Here is a 15,433-nt window from a genome sequence, read left to right as displayed (position 1 = left end):
TACTTTCTCAAAACTACCTGCCCCTCCACCTATTTTCATATTGTCTGCAAACTTTGCAACAAAGGCATCGATTCCATCGTCCAAATCATCGACATATAAAATAAAAAGAATCAGTCCCAACACAGACCCCTGTAGAACACCACTAGCCACTGGCAGACAACCAGAAAAAGCTCCATTTATTCCCACTCTTTGTCTCCTTCCCATCAGCCACTGCTTTATCCGTGCTGGAATCTTTCCTGTAGGACCATGGACTCATAGCTTGTTAAGCATCCTCGTGTGGCACCTTGTCAAAAGCCTTCTGAAAATCCAAGTACACAACATCAACCAATTCTTCTTTGTCTATCCTGCTTGTTATTTCAGGTTGCAGGTTGAGTCTGTGGTGAGGAAGGCAAATACAATGTTAGCATTCCTTTCAAGAGGACTAGAATATAAAAGCAAGGAAGTAATGTAGAGACTTTATAAAGCACTGGTAAGGTCTCATTTGAAGTATTGTGAGCAGTTTTGGGCCCCTTATCTTCAAAAGGAAGTGCTGAAACTGGAGAGGGTTCTAAGGAGGTTCACAAAAATGATTCCAGGATTGAATGGCTTTTCATATGAAGAGCTTTTGATGGCTCTGGGCTGATATTCACTAGAATTCAGGAGAATGAGGGGTGACCTTGTTGAAACCTGTCGAATGGTGAAAGGCCTTGACCGGGTGGAGAGGATGTCTCCTATGGTGGGAAAGTCTAAGACAGTCGTTCTCAACCTTGGTGTTCACAGACTCCTTGGTTAATGGCAGGGGTGTCCTTTTAGAACGGAGATGAGGAGGAATTTCTTTAGCCAGGGAGTGGTGAATCTGTGGAATTCTTTGCCACAGACACCTGTGGAGGCCAAGTCTTTATGCATATTTAATGCAGAGGCTGATGGATTCTTCATTGGTCAGGGCATGAAGGGACACAGGGGAAGGCAAGAGATTGGTGCTGAGCAAGGATACGATGGTGGAGCAGACTTGATGGACAAAATGGCCTAATTCTACTCCATATCTTAAGGTCTTATTATTTATAGCTGTCCACAACAAAAACATTCTCTGTTAAGATTATTATATTATTAAAATGCACCATTTCAATAAGTGTACCATCTTTGTTATCTCAGATAAAAATAAATAAGCTGAAAGACATCAGTGGTTCAGCAGCATTCGAGGAGGCAAAGGCATGGTCAGTGTTTCGGGTTGAGACTAAGATGTCCAGTATATTAAAGTGAGTGGGAGAGGGAAGGCTTGGACTAGTGGACGATAGATGGAAACAGATTGGATTTAGGGGTGGGTATGTGGTGAAGATTTGGCAGCTGAAGTGAGAAGGCTGAGATGAAAGATAGTCATTAGTAGATGAACGGTAGAAGTGGTTAAGGAAGGGAGTGTGTGGGGACATGTGTCCAGGTATGAGGTGGAATGGAGGGATTGAAAAGTGGAGGGAGAAATTGATTGAACTGGTGGGAGTGGAAAAGGAACACAGGAGGTTGACTGAAATTGGATAATGCACCGTTCATACGACTGGGTTGTAGGCAACCCAAGCAATATATAAAGTAGCGTTCTAGCTTTCAATAAGCCTCGAAATGGCAGTGGCAAAGGCCAAGGACAGATTAGAGTGGGAATGGGAAGTGCAGTTAAAGTGACATGCAACCAAAGACATTGTGAACAGACTGTGGGTGCTCTCAAAGGAGTCACCTAGCCTTTCCTTGGTCTCATCGATGTGGAGCAGACCACATTGTGAGCACCAAATGTAACAGACCAGGTTGGAAATGGTGCATGTGAATCTCTGCCTCACGTGCATGGGGTGTTTAGCTTCCTGGATGGAGGTGAGAGAGTTGGTGTAGGGATGAATGCTGCTCCCTTTACTGTTAAAGGGGAAAGTGTCAGGGGACAAGGAATGGTGGGTGGAACTGGGTTGAGCATCCCAGGAAATCACAAAGAGAGTGGTCACTGTGGAAAGCAGAAAGTGTGGAGAAGGGAGAGGGAAAGATGGGAGTGGCGGTGGGACCCCATTAGAATTGGTGAAAATAGCAAGGGATGATGTGCCAGATATAGAGGCTAATGGAGTGAAAGGGGAGATCTGTCTCAGGTCTGACTGAGGAGGGAGAGGGATGAGAGCAGATATGGCGGAAATGCATGTGAGGGCATTTAGAGAGTATAATCTTGGCAGCAAATACTGTGGAGGCACAGAACCTGAGAGAAAGAGATGACGTCCTTGCAGATGACAGGATAGGAGGAAGTGTAGTGAGGAAGCTGTGTGATTTCTTGTAGATATCGGTGGTTATTTTACCTCCTGAAATGGAGAAGAAACCAGAAAAGGCAGAGAAGAGTCAGGGACAATTCAGGTGAATTTGAGAGCAGATTGGAAGTTGGTGACAAAGGTGATAAAGTTAATGAGTTCCCCACAGATGCAGGAAGCAACACCAATGCAGTTGTCTGTGTAACAGGGAATGAGTTGGAGACCATTGCCAATATAGGCTTGGAACATGGACTGCTCTATGTAGCTGACACAAAGGCAGACTTAGCTGTGACCGATGTGAGTGAATGGTTACACTGTGATTTATAGAAACTGAGAGGAATTGAAAGAGAAGCAGTTGAAGATTTGCCAGGTGGTTAAGTGTTTTAGTGGAGGGGATCTAGCTGGCCTTTGCACAAGAAGGAAATGGAGAGCCCTAAGATGGAGCTGTATAGAGACTAGAGGTGCACAGTAAAGATGAAGCAGTTGGGACCAGAAAAATTGAATTTTCAAAATTGGGCATGAAAGGTGTTTCAGATGTAGCTGCAAAGGGACTGGATAGGGAACAGAATAGAGTCAGTATATGAAAAGGTTGAATGATTTACCAACACAGAACTGTCAGCGGATCCTAGGTTAGTGATGTAAGTGGCAATGCAGAGGGTAGGGATATTTCCTGATGGGATGCAATCAGTAACGGTCTAGGAGACAGTGACCTGGTGTTCAAGAAAAAGGAAAGAGGAGGTGTCCGAGAGCTGCCTGAATAGATGCTGCTTGACCCCACTAAGTTCTTCCATCAGTTTCTTTAATGCTCCATGTTCCAGCAATCTTTTGTGTCTGTTGTTAATTCAACCGCTTAATTTCAGATGCTCCAACAAGTCAAACTACCATCTTCATCTTTATTAACCAACTTTGCCAGAATTTACTGTTTAACTAATAATATAAAGAATGTCAAAAAAACTGCAGGGAAATAAATATTAGTAATATAATTTAGTTATTTGAAACGCACATAATTATTTTGTCAGCAGATTAGCTGTTCTATGGGAGTGACTTACTTTAAAGTGCATAGCCCATTGTCCTATTTATTACAAAGAAAATAGTTTCACTTTTCCCTAATGCACCGTACATGTTCCCTTCATCAGCATTCTGCTGCTTTAATTCCCCGTGCATTACCATTTTTGGATCTCTCCAAATGCTGATCTGCTTGCAGGGAAGAGAAAGCATTCTGCATTAAAATAGAAGTACAGGGAGAGGAGAAAGCAGAACAACGAGGGACAATTTAAAAGCCTAATATAGGTTTAGTAAGCCTTAATAAAATTAAGAAGCAATTTGTCTGTAATCAATAAAATTCTGTATAATGTTCTATTCTCTTTTCAAGCATTTTTCTTAATGACCTGTCAAGGCCCAATCCTTTTATGGTCTTAAGATAAACCTATTTAGATGAAGGAAATGATTATAATTGATGTCCATGTACTGTGTGTGGCAAAGGTATCAGAATGACTGAGGGAACAACTCACTTGTTGTACTGTCATTACTTTCCTCTCTTCCATTTAGGTGTGCGAGCTTTGGTCAGCATCCTACAGAGCTGGTACACACTCTTCACTCCAACGGAAGCAACCAGTATTGTGGCAGCTACTGTCACGTCGCACAACACCATTCTTCGGCTGAATTTGGACTACACACAAAGGGAGGAATTGGCTAGCTGTGCCCGTACCCTTGCTCTTCAGTGTGCCATGAAAGATCCACAGAATTGTGCACTGTCTGCTTTAACACTGTGTGAGAAAGACCATATTGCCTTTGAGACGGCCTATCAAATTGTTATCGATGCAGCTTCTACGGGTATGACCTATTCCCAGTTGTTTACCATAGCTCGATATATGGAGCATCGAGGGTACCCATTACGGGCCTTCAAACTCGCCAGCCTTGCCATGACCCACCTCAATTTAGCCTACAACCAGGACACCCACCCAGCTATCAATGATGTTCTATGGGCATGTGCTTTGAGCCACTCTTTGGGTAAAAATGAACTGGCTGCCATCATCCCTTTGGTCGTTAAGAGCGTACAGTGTGCCACAGTGCTATCAGACATTCTGCGCCGGTGTACAATGACGGCGCCTGGCCTTGCGGGTATACCTGGCCGGCGGAACTCGGGTAAATTGATGTCAACTGACAAGGCTCCTCTCCGCCAGCTCTTGGATGCCACTATCGGTGCTTACATCAACACCACTCACTCTCGCCTAACGCACATCAGCCCGCGGCACTATGGGGAGTTTATTGAATTTCTTAGCAAAGCCAGAGAAACGTTTCTAATGGCACAGGATGGACATATTCAATTTGCTCAGTTCATAGATAACTTAAAACAGATTTATAAGGGAAAGAAAAAACTAATGATGCTTGTCCGAGAACGCTTTGGCTGATGCACTATTATAAACTTTTACTGTTTCCTTTTTTTTTTGTTCAACTGTGATCTTGTCTCTTAGGAGTGGTACTTAGTGTCTTGGCACAGCCAATGGAGCCAGTCAGCTTTTATTTCAGCATTAACCAGTATAAACATTGTTCAGTAATTTCAGCAGCCACAAAATTAACTGTTCTGGCACATAAAACTCAAGGATTGTGGAAAACAAAGTTATACAAAGTCTCTTATGTTTTACAAGTGTACCCAGTAAACCAAATCCTAGCACACAAGGCAAATACCTCTAGCAAGCTCTCTATTTCTCAAATGTTTTTTCTGTGTGTGTGTGTGTGTGTGTGTGTGTGTGTCTCTCTCTCTCTCTCTCTCTCCCCCCCCTCTATCTCTCTCTCTCTCTGTCTGTCTGACTCGATCTCTCTTCCCCCCCCCCGCCCCCCATCTCTATCTCTCTCTGTCTCTGTCTCTCTCTTGCTGTCTCCCATAGTCAGCTTTAATCTCCATGAGTTGCCAGGTTTAAAGCAAAGGAAAGAGTATGCATTTTTTTTAAAAATGATTATGTATTAGCAAAGCAACACTAAACCTCACGCACCACCAAAACAGTTTAGTGAGATGGCTTACTCACACGTGACCATACACCGTGTGTTTTTGTGTGTGTGAAGGTACTTAAAGAAGAGACCATTCTCAGGGATGCTAAACAAAGTAGCAAAAGCATTTATGAAAACTGTAAATATTATATTATATGTGTCTATTATTGAAAGAATTGTAAAGTATATTAATTTATAATTAATATTCTATGTCATTAATGGAATACTTGAAATTCACTGTGGGCTGGAAATGTTTTAACAGGAGGGAGACTGCAGAGCACATTTCTCAGGTTACCCCCATGCATTGTGTGTTTGTATGTTAACGAGTGAAGGAGATGACATCTCTATGCAGAACTACTTATGTACTGTCCCCTGGATATGAACTGGTTCCCAAGGTTAATTTGGGAATAGTTTTTTTAATGTTTTATTTTTAGGAGCTGAAGATTAGGTGTAGATGAAAGAATTTGGACTTGGTACTTTATAAAAGTACACACAGGTATTAATTAAACTTGCCTCGTACCTCTGTTGGGACAGTATTCTGTGGTTCAAAAATTATTTAAAAATAAGAAGTCATGGGTGACTGTGAAGTAAATGAGCTGGTAGCACTCAGCGTCATTTGTTAGAACTTGCGTGTACAACCTCTCGTTACATAAACCATATTTCGTAACAACAACTCTATCATGTTCTAATACCACAGATAATTAAAAAGAAAAGTTATTAAAAAGTGTTTCAACTTAAAAAGCTGTTGCCTTTCCAATGTCATTCATTCAAGAAAGAAAGTGTTTTAATTTTTTCCTCCTCTGTTGTGTTCCTGCGTCCACTGTTTTTCTTTTTACAAATAGCTGCTTCCCGTGAACAGTTTTGAAAAAATGTAAATCTTGTTGGTCCGGTTACATTGCAAAAAAAAACTTCTTTTGAATGTCTTTGTGTTAACTGTACCAGTGTCAGTTTGTCATAGTTTTAGGGGAAAAAATGCGCCGATAGAGAACGTTGACTAGATGTACCTACTGTTGAGATATGAAAAAAAGTGTTTAGTAAATGTCGCCTCTCTCTGCGCTACTGAAAGCTTAATTCAGTATTTGTTGCCACAAAGTATCTAATTTCATCAACAATTCATTTTTGTGTAACCTCTTGATCTGATGCTTAAAAAGACAAAAAATATGAAATTTAATACTATTTATGTAATGCTACTACCATTTTATATAACTGTGTCAAAAATTTCAGTGCTTTTTTAATGAATAAAGTGTGGAACACAACGACAGTTCTAACCTCCTCATTGTGTTTAACTGGGGCTTATTTAATGACAATACCTTTTCTTCCCCAGTCCCTGCCCGAGTCGCACTGCTGTGCATATTAAAGATGTGATCAAGAGATGGGAATCCATTGACCTAACATGAAGGTGAAATGGTCAAGCCAATCCTCTCACTGTCAAAAGCAATTTAGTGACCTGTGTCACTGTGTTGACTGAAGGTGAGATTCCTCAGCAGCATTATGTGAATGTCAACAGTACATTTAGAACTAGTGTGAAGATCGACGATATATCCAAAACACAAACTAACCCCTCATATTTTTTCATCTTTTTGTCTGCTGAGTAGGAGTGATTCTCCTACACCATTCTCATCTATGATTACTGTTTTCACATATATGGGTTATTGAAGCCTATATCTCAAGTAACTGTGTGGAAAGTAAAATTAAAACTGGGATTGTTTTCTTGGGAAAAGCAGAGGATCCACACAGACATCTATACTTTTTGGCATTTGATGTTTAAATTCACAACTCTGGATTGCTCTAGTACAAATTAAATCCTTAAGGTATGTATTTCCTGCTACGAGGCAGACAACACCTGCATAACCAGCACATAATTTATTTTGGTTGATTGTAGAAAGCAAAGACTGTTCATCCAAAATGGATCTCTTGATCTGGGCAGAAATGTGGAAATTGAAAAGAAAATGTTTGAATGATTTGATTCCATGTGATTGTGTCATGACGATAAAAGTGGCAAGCACACTTCTCGAAATCTTGTCTTGAAAGTATGAGAATGAGGGCAACTATTTCTTGGTGCTTAAACTACTTTTTATAGAAAAGCATGGAGCCTCCTTGCACACATTTTTGTGCATTTATTTGGATCACTCAGGCTCGTGCTTTATTTGATAGTTTACGCTCCTGCTGACAATGTACCTGATCTTTTTAGTCGGTATCCTAACCTCAGAATTGGGATGGATATTGAAGAAAATATTAAGTTGAGACAAAAGGAAACAACCGAGTTAACAAAAAGAGACAACCTTCAGCTCCCATGTACTGTAATACTTCCAGATACTTCCTATGTTGATCCCATAACAATGCCTTAGGTCTTCTATAGAACACGCAAAAACATCTATAGTTGTACCGTGGAGAGCATTCTGACAGGCTGCATCACTGTCTGGTATGGAGGGGCTACTGCACAGGACCGAAAGAAGCTGCAGAGGGTTGTAAATCTAGTCAGCTCCATCTTGGCACTAGCCTACAAAGTACCCAGGACATCTTTAGGGAACGGTGTCTCAGAAAGGCAGCGTCCATTGTTAGGGACCTCCAGCACCCAGGGCATGCCCTTTTCTCACTGTTACCATCAGGTAGGAGGTACAGAAGCCTGAAGGCACACACTCAGTAATTCAGGAACAGCTTCTTCCCCTCTGCCATCCGATTCCTAAATGGACATTGTGCACTACCTCACTTTTTTTTAATATACAGTATTTCTGTTTTTGCATGTCTTTTAAAATCTATTCAATATATGTAACTGATTTACTTGTTTGTTTATTACTATTATTATTTTTATTTTATTTTTTTTTCTTTCTGCTAGATTATGTATTGCATTGAGCTGGTGCTGCTAAGTTAACAAATTTCACGTCACATGCCGGTGATAATAAACCTGATTCTGATTCTAAAATCGTCTGCTACAGGAATTTCTTTTGAACTAGTTAGCAGGATTACTCCCTCTTGATCTTCAAATATTTATGTGCTGCAAGACCCTTGCAACTCTACCACATTGGCAAAAGTGCTTTGGGACCCTCCCCAAAAAACTTCTGGATCTACCTCTTCATCCCATTCCTACAAGGCACTAACAGAGCTCCCAGATCTCAGGACCTGCCCAAACCTGTTGAATTTCATTCTCTAAACCATGTGCTATAATATCGTAAATCTCACTCATCATATATGTTTATCTAAAAACATAAATAATCGTGTGATATAAAACAACCTAACAAAGTATGCAGAAGGGCATACAGGGCTCAGCACCAGGCATCAAATTCTTCCTAACCTTTATCAGTGGAAGGACAAACCAGGATAAGACATGCCCAGTTAACGGTAGAGCACTGAGGAGTACAGTAGAACAAAGGGATTTGGGAATACAGATCCAGAGTTCCGTGAAAGTGGGGTGACAAGAAGGTAGAGCGATTTAAAAGGAAGTTTCTGGCACATTGGCCGTCATAGATCAGAGCATTGAGTACAGGTGTTGGGATGTTATGTTGAAGTTGTGTAAGATGTTGGTGAGGCCAAATTTGAAGTATTGTGTGCAGGTCTGGTCACGAACCTACAGGAAAGATATCAATAAGATTGGAAGAGTACAGAGAAAATATACAAGGTTGTTGCCAGGGTTTGAGCATATGAGTCATAAGGACAGATTCCTTAGGAGAATGAAGGGAGAATTGATAATATAGTATACAAAATATAGTAAATAGCATACAAAATTATTAGGGGTGTAGATAGGGTAAATGCAAGCAAGCTTTTTCCATTGGTGTTGTGTAAGACTAGAATTAGAGGTCATAGGTTAGGGGTGAAAGGTGAAATGTTTAAGGGGAATTTGAGCGGGAACTTCTTCACTCAGAGGATGGTGGGAGTTGAATGAGCTGCCAGCAGAAGTGGCGAATGCTGGTTCGATTGCAACATTTAAGAGGAGTCTGGGTGGGTACGTTGATGGGAGGGGTATGGAAGGCTATTGTGCAGGTGCAGCTTGATGGGACCAGGCAGAATAACTGTGGCGTGGACTAGATAAGCTAAAGTTCGTGTTTCTGTGCTGTAGTACTCTATGACCATAAAATGCATTCTTGTCAGGGTGCAGAATGGCTTGGTATGGCAACTACTCTGCATGTGACCATAAGAAACTGCAGAGTTGCAGATACAGCACATCATAGGAACCATCCTCCCCTTTATGAACTCCATCTATATTTCTCGCTGCCTTAGAAAAGCTGCCGGCATAATCAAAGACTCTATCCACCCTAGACATTCTCTCTTCTCCCCTCTGTCATCGATCAAGGACAGCTTCTATCCCACTTGAACCCTGAACAGACCCTTGAACAACATGATGGACTCTTGGCCTCCCAATCTACCTTGTTACGATCTTGTACTTTATTGCTTGCCTGCACTACGCTTTTGGGCAGCTTTTACATTTTATTCTGCATTTCTTTTATTCTTGTTCAATGCACTGTGTAATGATTTGATCTGTATATACAGTATGCAAGTCAAGCTTTTCACCGTACATGTGACATGCAGAGCTCAGCATCAGGCACCCTGACTAATGGTGAGATGCCAGACTAGAGAAGCTGCAATACAGAATTACACGTGTGTAAACAGCAAAGGTAACACACAACATAACAGTGGGTAATTAAGTAGGAACATCTATTATCAACGATGGTGAGGCATAACAAGTGAGCGTTATAGCCAAGGCTGAAGCATGTGTAACCTTATTTTACCAGGAATGTTCAATTTATCCGTTCAGTCGTTCTTACCTTCACAGAAGTCAGTTTGGTAGCCAGGTTGCAGTCATCCACCTCATTTGTCCTGCTCATACATCTCCCTTATAACTGTTCTGTGCAGCACCTTGCAATTTAATTTTTTTGTTAGGTGTCTTAACATTTTTATTTATATTTTTCCCCCAAATTCTCCACTCATCTACCTACTCAATGCCACTTAAGGTGCATGATTAACCTATCAACATCCATGTCTTTGGGATATAGGTGGAAACAAGGGCACCCAGGGACACCCACGTGGTTGCAGAGAACGTGCAAACTCCGCATGGACAGCTCCAGAAGTCAGAATTGAACCTGGGACAAATGGAACAGTGAAGCAGAAGTTGTACCAGTGCTCTCCAATCATTTGGAATCTAAGCACCTACTGTCAATGGCACGACTGCTGCAGAACCTTACAAGGAAGAATCCAACTGCCTGCTCTTGGGAGTACTAACACTGAGTCTCCAAACATAAATATCCTGGTTGCTGAGGAATTCAATGCCCAGAAACTCAAATGGACCAATCTTGGTGAGTGGGGAATTCAATGGCCAGAAACTGAATTGGACCAGCTACAAAAATACTAGGTCTACACGAGCAGTTCAGAGACTGGGTATTTTGAGGTGAATGAATAATTCAATTGTTAAGTATGCGGTGGATGACTGCAACTCTGGCAATCTTCAAGAACCGCATCGCCCCCATTTGATCGGTATCCCAAAAAGTACACTGAGCACACATTCTGTCCACCAAGAACGCATAGTGGCTGCAGTACGTGCCATCTTCAGAATTCTCTGCACTCACTGATGTAGCTACTCCAGTAGCACGTCCTACACCAATGCCCATTAGCGGCAGACAGACAAGGACGTGTGAGCTAATCAGCCGCAGCACCCCTCCAAAATGCTTCCCATGCCAGCTTAGAAATATACGGCTGGTCCTTTACAGCTTCTGAATACCAAAACATTCTCCTCAACAACTTTGTGGGAATACCTTCACCAGCTGCTCTCACCTATGGTTCCTAAGCATCTCTAAGTTTCAGCTTAATGCAATCCTCTCTGTCTCCAAAACATTTTGAAGGCCTGTAGACAACTCCCACTAATGCCTTAAATCATTTGCCACTTCTTAGCTTCACCAGACTGATTCCAGATCTTAATTTCTTCTGAACCAATATATTTTTGTCCCGACTATTGTCCAGACTTCATCCTTTATTAAAATGGACACCTCAACTTCCTTTCCTTCTTGCTTGTGCTTCTTAAATATCATTTTACTGAACAATAAAAATAACGTTACTGAGCCTACAAGGAAACATGATATCTCACATCTGGTCCTACACAAGAATACAGTTAAAATTAACAATTTTAGGCATGCTCTTGGAAAGAGTGATCACAGTAAGACTGAATTTTTATGCAAAATAATGATGCAATAATTTGTTCTAATAATCGATGTGTTATGCCTAAACAAGGGAAAATACATTGGGGTAAGGGAAAAGTTTGCTTCCGTAGACTGGGAGCGCAGGCGATATGTTGGGGGAGGGCCTTATATTTAGGCTATATTTGTGCCCGTTTTTAAAGATAGGATGTGTTGGCATTGGAGAGGGTTCAGAGGAGGCTTATGAGAATGATCCCAGGAACAGAAAGATTATTGTGCAAGGAGCATGGGATGGCTCAGGGCCTGTACTTGCTGCAGTTTAGAAGAATGGGGAGGGGATCTCATGAAACCTATCCAATAGTCAAAGGCCTAGATGGTGTGGACATGGAGGAGATGTTTCCTATAGTGGAGAAGCCTTGGGGCAGAGGGCACAGCCTCAGAATAGGAGGGCACTCCTTTAGAACAGAGAAGATGAAGAATTTCTTTAGACAGAGGATAATGAATCTGTAGAATTCATTGCCACAGATGGCTGTGGAGGACAATTCATTAGGTATATTTAAAGTGGAGGTTGATAGGTTCTTGACAACTATGGGCATGAAAGGTTATGTGGAGAAGGCAAGAGAATGAGGTTGAAAGGGATAATAAATCAGCCATGATAGCATGGTGGAACAGACTAGATGGGCCAAATGGCCAGTTTCACTCCTATGTATTAAAATCATGATGGGATAGTGGAGGAACAGTAAAAGACTCTCAAAGGGACTTTTCACAGAGCTCAACAAAAGTATATTAAAAGTTAAAAGCAAGGATAGTATGGGTGTGGATAACTGAGTGAAAAGGGAAGACATCAGACTAAAAGCTCTCAGATACAAATTTGCTAGTGACAGTATGAGATTTACTTATATTAGGGAAACTTTAAAAGTAGCAAAGAACCACTAAGGGAACAATGAAGGGGAAGTTAAATTATGAAAATGAATTAGCGCAAAAATATAAGAAGAGTTTATAAATATATAAAGCCAATATGTGTGGCTAAGGTGAATGTAGTTTACTTGGAAGATGGGGGGGGGGGATTAATCTGTGGTAATGTGCATATGGCTGAGGCTATGTACAAATATTGGTCTTCACAGTGGAGCAGATGTCTAACATGCTAAGGAGAGATGTTACAGATGCAATGGGAGGTGAGGACTGTGATACAATTAAGAGTTCTCTTAGAGCCTGTCCTACTGCTCCCACCCAGCAACAGTGGCTGCCCTTGGCTGATGCCCATTTTTATGACGAAGGCTGAAGGTGTCCCTGAAGGTACGTTCCTCTCAGTCCTGAAGATCTTGTTTCAGCTCTCACCATCATGATAACTCACAACAGCACTCCAGCAATTATTAGCTTTTTCTATTGTTTTTGCCATTTCTCTTTTCCTCCAGTTTTCAGTTCCTGCCTGGTTTAAATAGCGAGGCCCACCTAGGTGATGTGGCCAGTCAGCTTTGCCCCTGCGGTAGCTCTCCGCTAGAAATCCCCTCCACAAATCAGCCAGAATTTGCTGAAGAATTTTCTCTCAGGAAAACCCAGATACTCTTGTCAGCAAATTCCAGCACTTGAATATTTTAGGAGGTCAGAGTTCAACATTCATGCCAGATTTATTCCACATTTAACATATGCCAAAAAAAAAGGTAATTCAGCTTTATCTGGCAATTGGTCAGCATGTGTCAGTCTTATCAATTATAGTTTACTTTTAGAAGCATGTCACGTACTTTCCACATCAAACTGTCTAATTCTGATGTTATAATTAATGGCTCCAATCAGTCAGCCCATTGCACACACCAAGCATTTGGAGCTAGTGGCACAGATAGTCCTGCCTTCCTACCTGACAGGCATTCAGTCATCTGTTAAAAAGCTAGATCAGCAAGCAGTCCAATTAATCCAGATTCAATATCTAGCGTATTCCAAGGTCTTGAGAGGTTTAACAGTCATTGTTAATTTACCCAGATAACAATAGCTTGCTTCCAAATGTTTGACCAGCATTCGGTCAGTTGATAAATGTGCCTTAGTAAATGGATGAACGCCTGCATATCTTTATGTAGTGAACAAACAATTGCCAAAGCAGGAGAAGAAATTGTATTTTTAATAAGACCAGGTATTTTTCCAAAGCAGCAGCGATACATCCATAATTTCCCTAGCAAGGACTTGTCACAATTAATCTTGAGATGCTGTAACAAGGATCTTTTAGCATTTCAGTCATCAAAGAATGCTCTGAATGGGTTTGAGATTAAAAATGATGGAATAAAATCAGGATAAACAGTAGCTGCTCAACAGATTCACCAGCATTTGCAGAGAACAATAGAATTAACATTTCTGGTCAATGACCTTCCATCAGTGATATAAAACTGGCTCGGGTTTTGCAAGTGAATGCTTGCATTCCTTGTGTAAACGCCACCAGTTCTGAAACTTCCACAACTGCTGGAGAATGACTAAATCTTAAATTAATCCTAGCTGTCACTCCTAATAGGGCTTTTGTGTATATGCAAATTAGGAGTGGGAGTAGGCCAATGAGCTTGCTCTGTTGTTTAAGAAGATCGTGACTATAGTGATTGTCACCTCAAATCTACATTCTCCTTTACCCAAGATAACTTTTCACCCCCTTGCATTTCAATGATCCGTCACTGTCTTAAAATTATCCAGAGTCTCTTCTTCCATCCCCAGTTGTGGAACCATAGGAGAGAGAAAAGAATGACTCTCCGTTCTGAATGGGCAACACCTTGTATTTAATTCATGATGCCTTGTTTAATGTACTTTCATAAAAACTAACATCATCTGCACATTCACCCCGTCAGGATCTCACCCTCAGGATCTTTTTTATGTTTCAATCAAGATAACTCTTAGTCTTTAATTGTTAGCAAACTGGATTCCAAAATTGGACCCAAGCAATGGATTTTGAAGTTACAATCATTAAATATACCAAAGCAAAATGAAGGTTCACAGTCTTTGAAATGAGATCTAAGATGAAGCAACACATTTTCCCTCAAAAGGGGGCAAACCCATGCAACAAAAACACACCACCAGAGGAGCTCAGCAGGTCAGGCAGCATTTGTGGAAACCAAGGGATGCTTGAGATTTTGGGTCAGAGACTTGTATCAGGTCTAGAAGTGTAAAGGGAAAATGGCTAGTATAAAGAGGGGAGGCAGAGCTGGCAAGCAACAGTAGATTCGGGTGAGGAAGGGTTAATGGACAAATGGAGCCAAGGTGGGGCTAAGTTGAGGTGCAGATAGTCCAGAGGCTGGGAGGTGATAACGGAGACAACAGAAAGCTGCAGATATTGGAATTTGACCTGTGGATCTCATTCCAAAATGGGATTATAGCAGACAAGTCACTAAATATATTTAAGAAGGAGATTAGTACATTTCTAGACATAAATGGAGTCAAGGGCTATAGGGATATGACATTGAGATTGTCAACGAGACATGAGATCATATTGAATGGTAGAACAGGTCCAAAGGGGGACTTGCCTACAGCCACTCCTATTTTAAAATATTTAATTCAAATTTGTGTTCATTGGCAGTGCAGCATATGATTATTGTGAAATTCATGGAATAATAAACTGGAACAATTTACTTGCCCTAGTTTTAGATATGGGACTGTTGGTGAACCAATGTGATTAATTAATAAATTATTTTTTCACCTTTGCATTAGGTTCTTGGTATAACATTAGGTGGGGCGTGTGAGGCTCTCTCTACAGAGCTGCTCTCATATAGCTGTCCCACCCCAGAATCCAGTTACCCAGCAATAGTGGACAAGGTGTAATTGTTTATTTATTTATTGAATTGAATTGACTTTATTACTTACATCCTTCACATACATGAGGAGTAAAAATCTTTGCATTACATCTCTAAAAATGTGCAATGTGCAATTTATAGTAATTTGTAATAAATAGTACAACCGTTTGTATGTACAACAGGACAGTCAATGTAGCATAGGAATGCAATTGTATCAGCATGAGTTAATCAGTCTGATGGTTTGGTGGAAGAAACTGTCCCGGAGCCTGTTGTTCCTGGCTTTAATGCTGCAGATGGTAGCAGCTGGAACAGTTTG

The 15,433-nt window shown here is 41.0% G+C and overlaps 1 protein-coding gene across 3 annotated transcripts in view; it reads left to right on the top strand.

Moving 5' to 3' along the window:
• Positions 1-6,490, top strand: part of zswim5 (zinc finger, SWIM-type containing 5) — a 239,091-nt gene extending 232,601 nt beyond the window's left edge. For all 3 annotated transcript variants that reach the window (XM_073062899.1, XM_073062898.1, XM_073062897.1), the window contains one exon: positions 3,795-6,490. In XM_073062899.1, coding sequence (XP_072919000.1) covers positions 3,795-4,657 — 863 coding nt within the window. In that variant the 3' untranslated portion in view covers positions 4,658-6,490. The remainder of the gene's footprint in view (positions 1-3,794) is intronic.
• The last annotated feature ends 8,943 nt before the right edge of the window (positions 6,491-15,433 follow it).

The sequence above is a fragment of the Hemitrygon akajei genome, chromosome 12, assembly GCF_048418815.1.
Source record: "Hemitrygon akajei chromosome 12, sHemAka1.3, whole genome shotgun sequence".
Taxonomy (NCBI): Eukaryota; Metazoa; Chordata; class Chondrichthyes; order Myliobatiformes; family Dasyatidae; genus Hemitrygon; species Hemitrygon akajei.
Note: the sequence above shows the minus strand (reverse complement) of the source record. Positions and strands in the feature narration are given on the sequence as shown.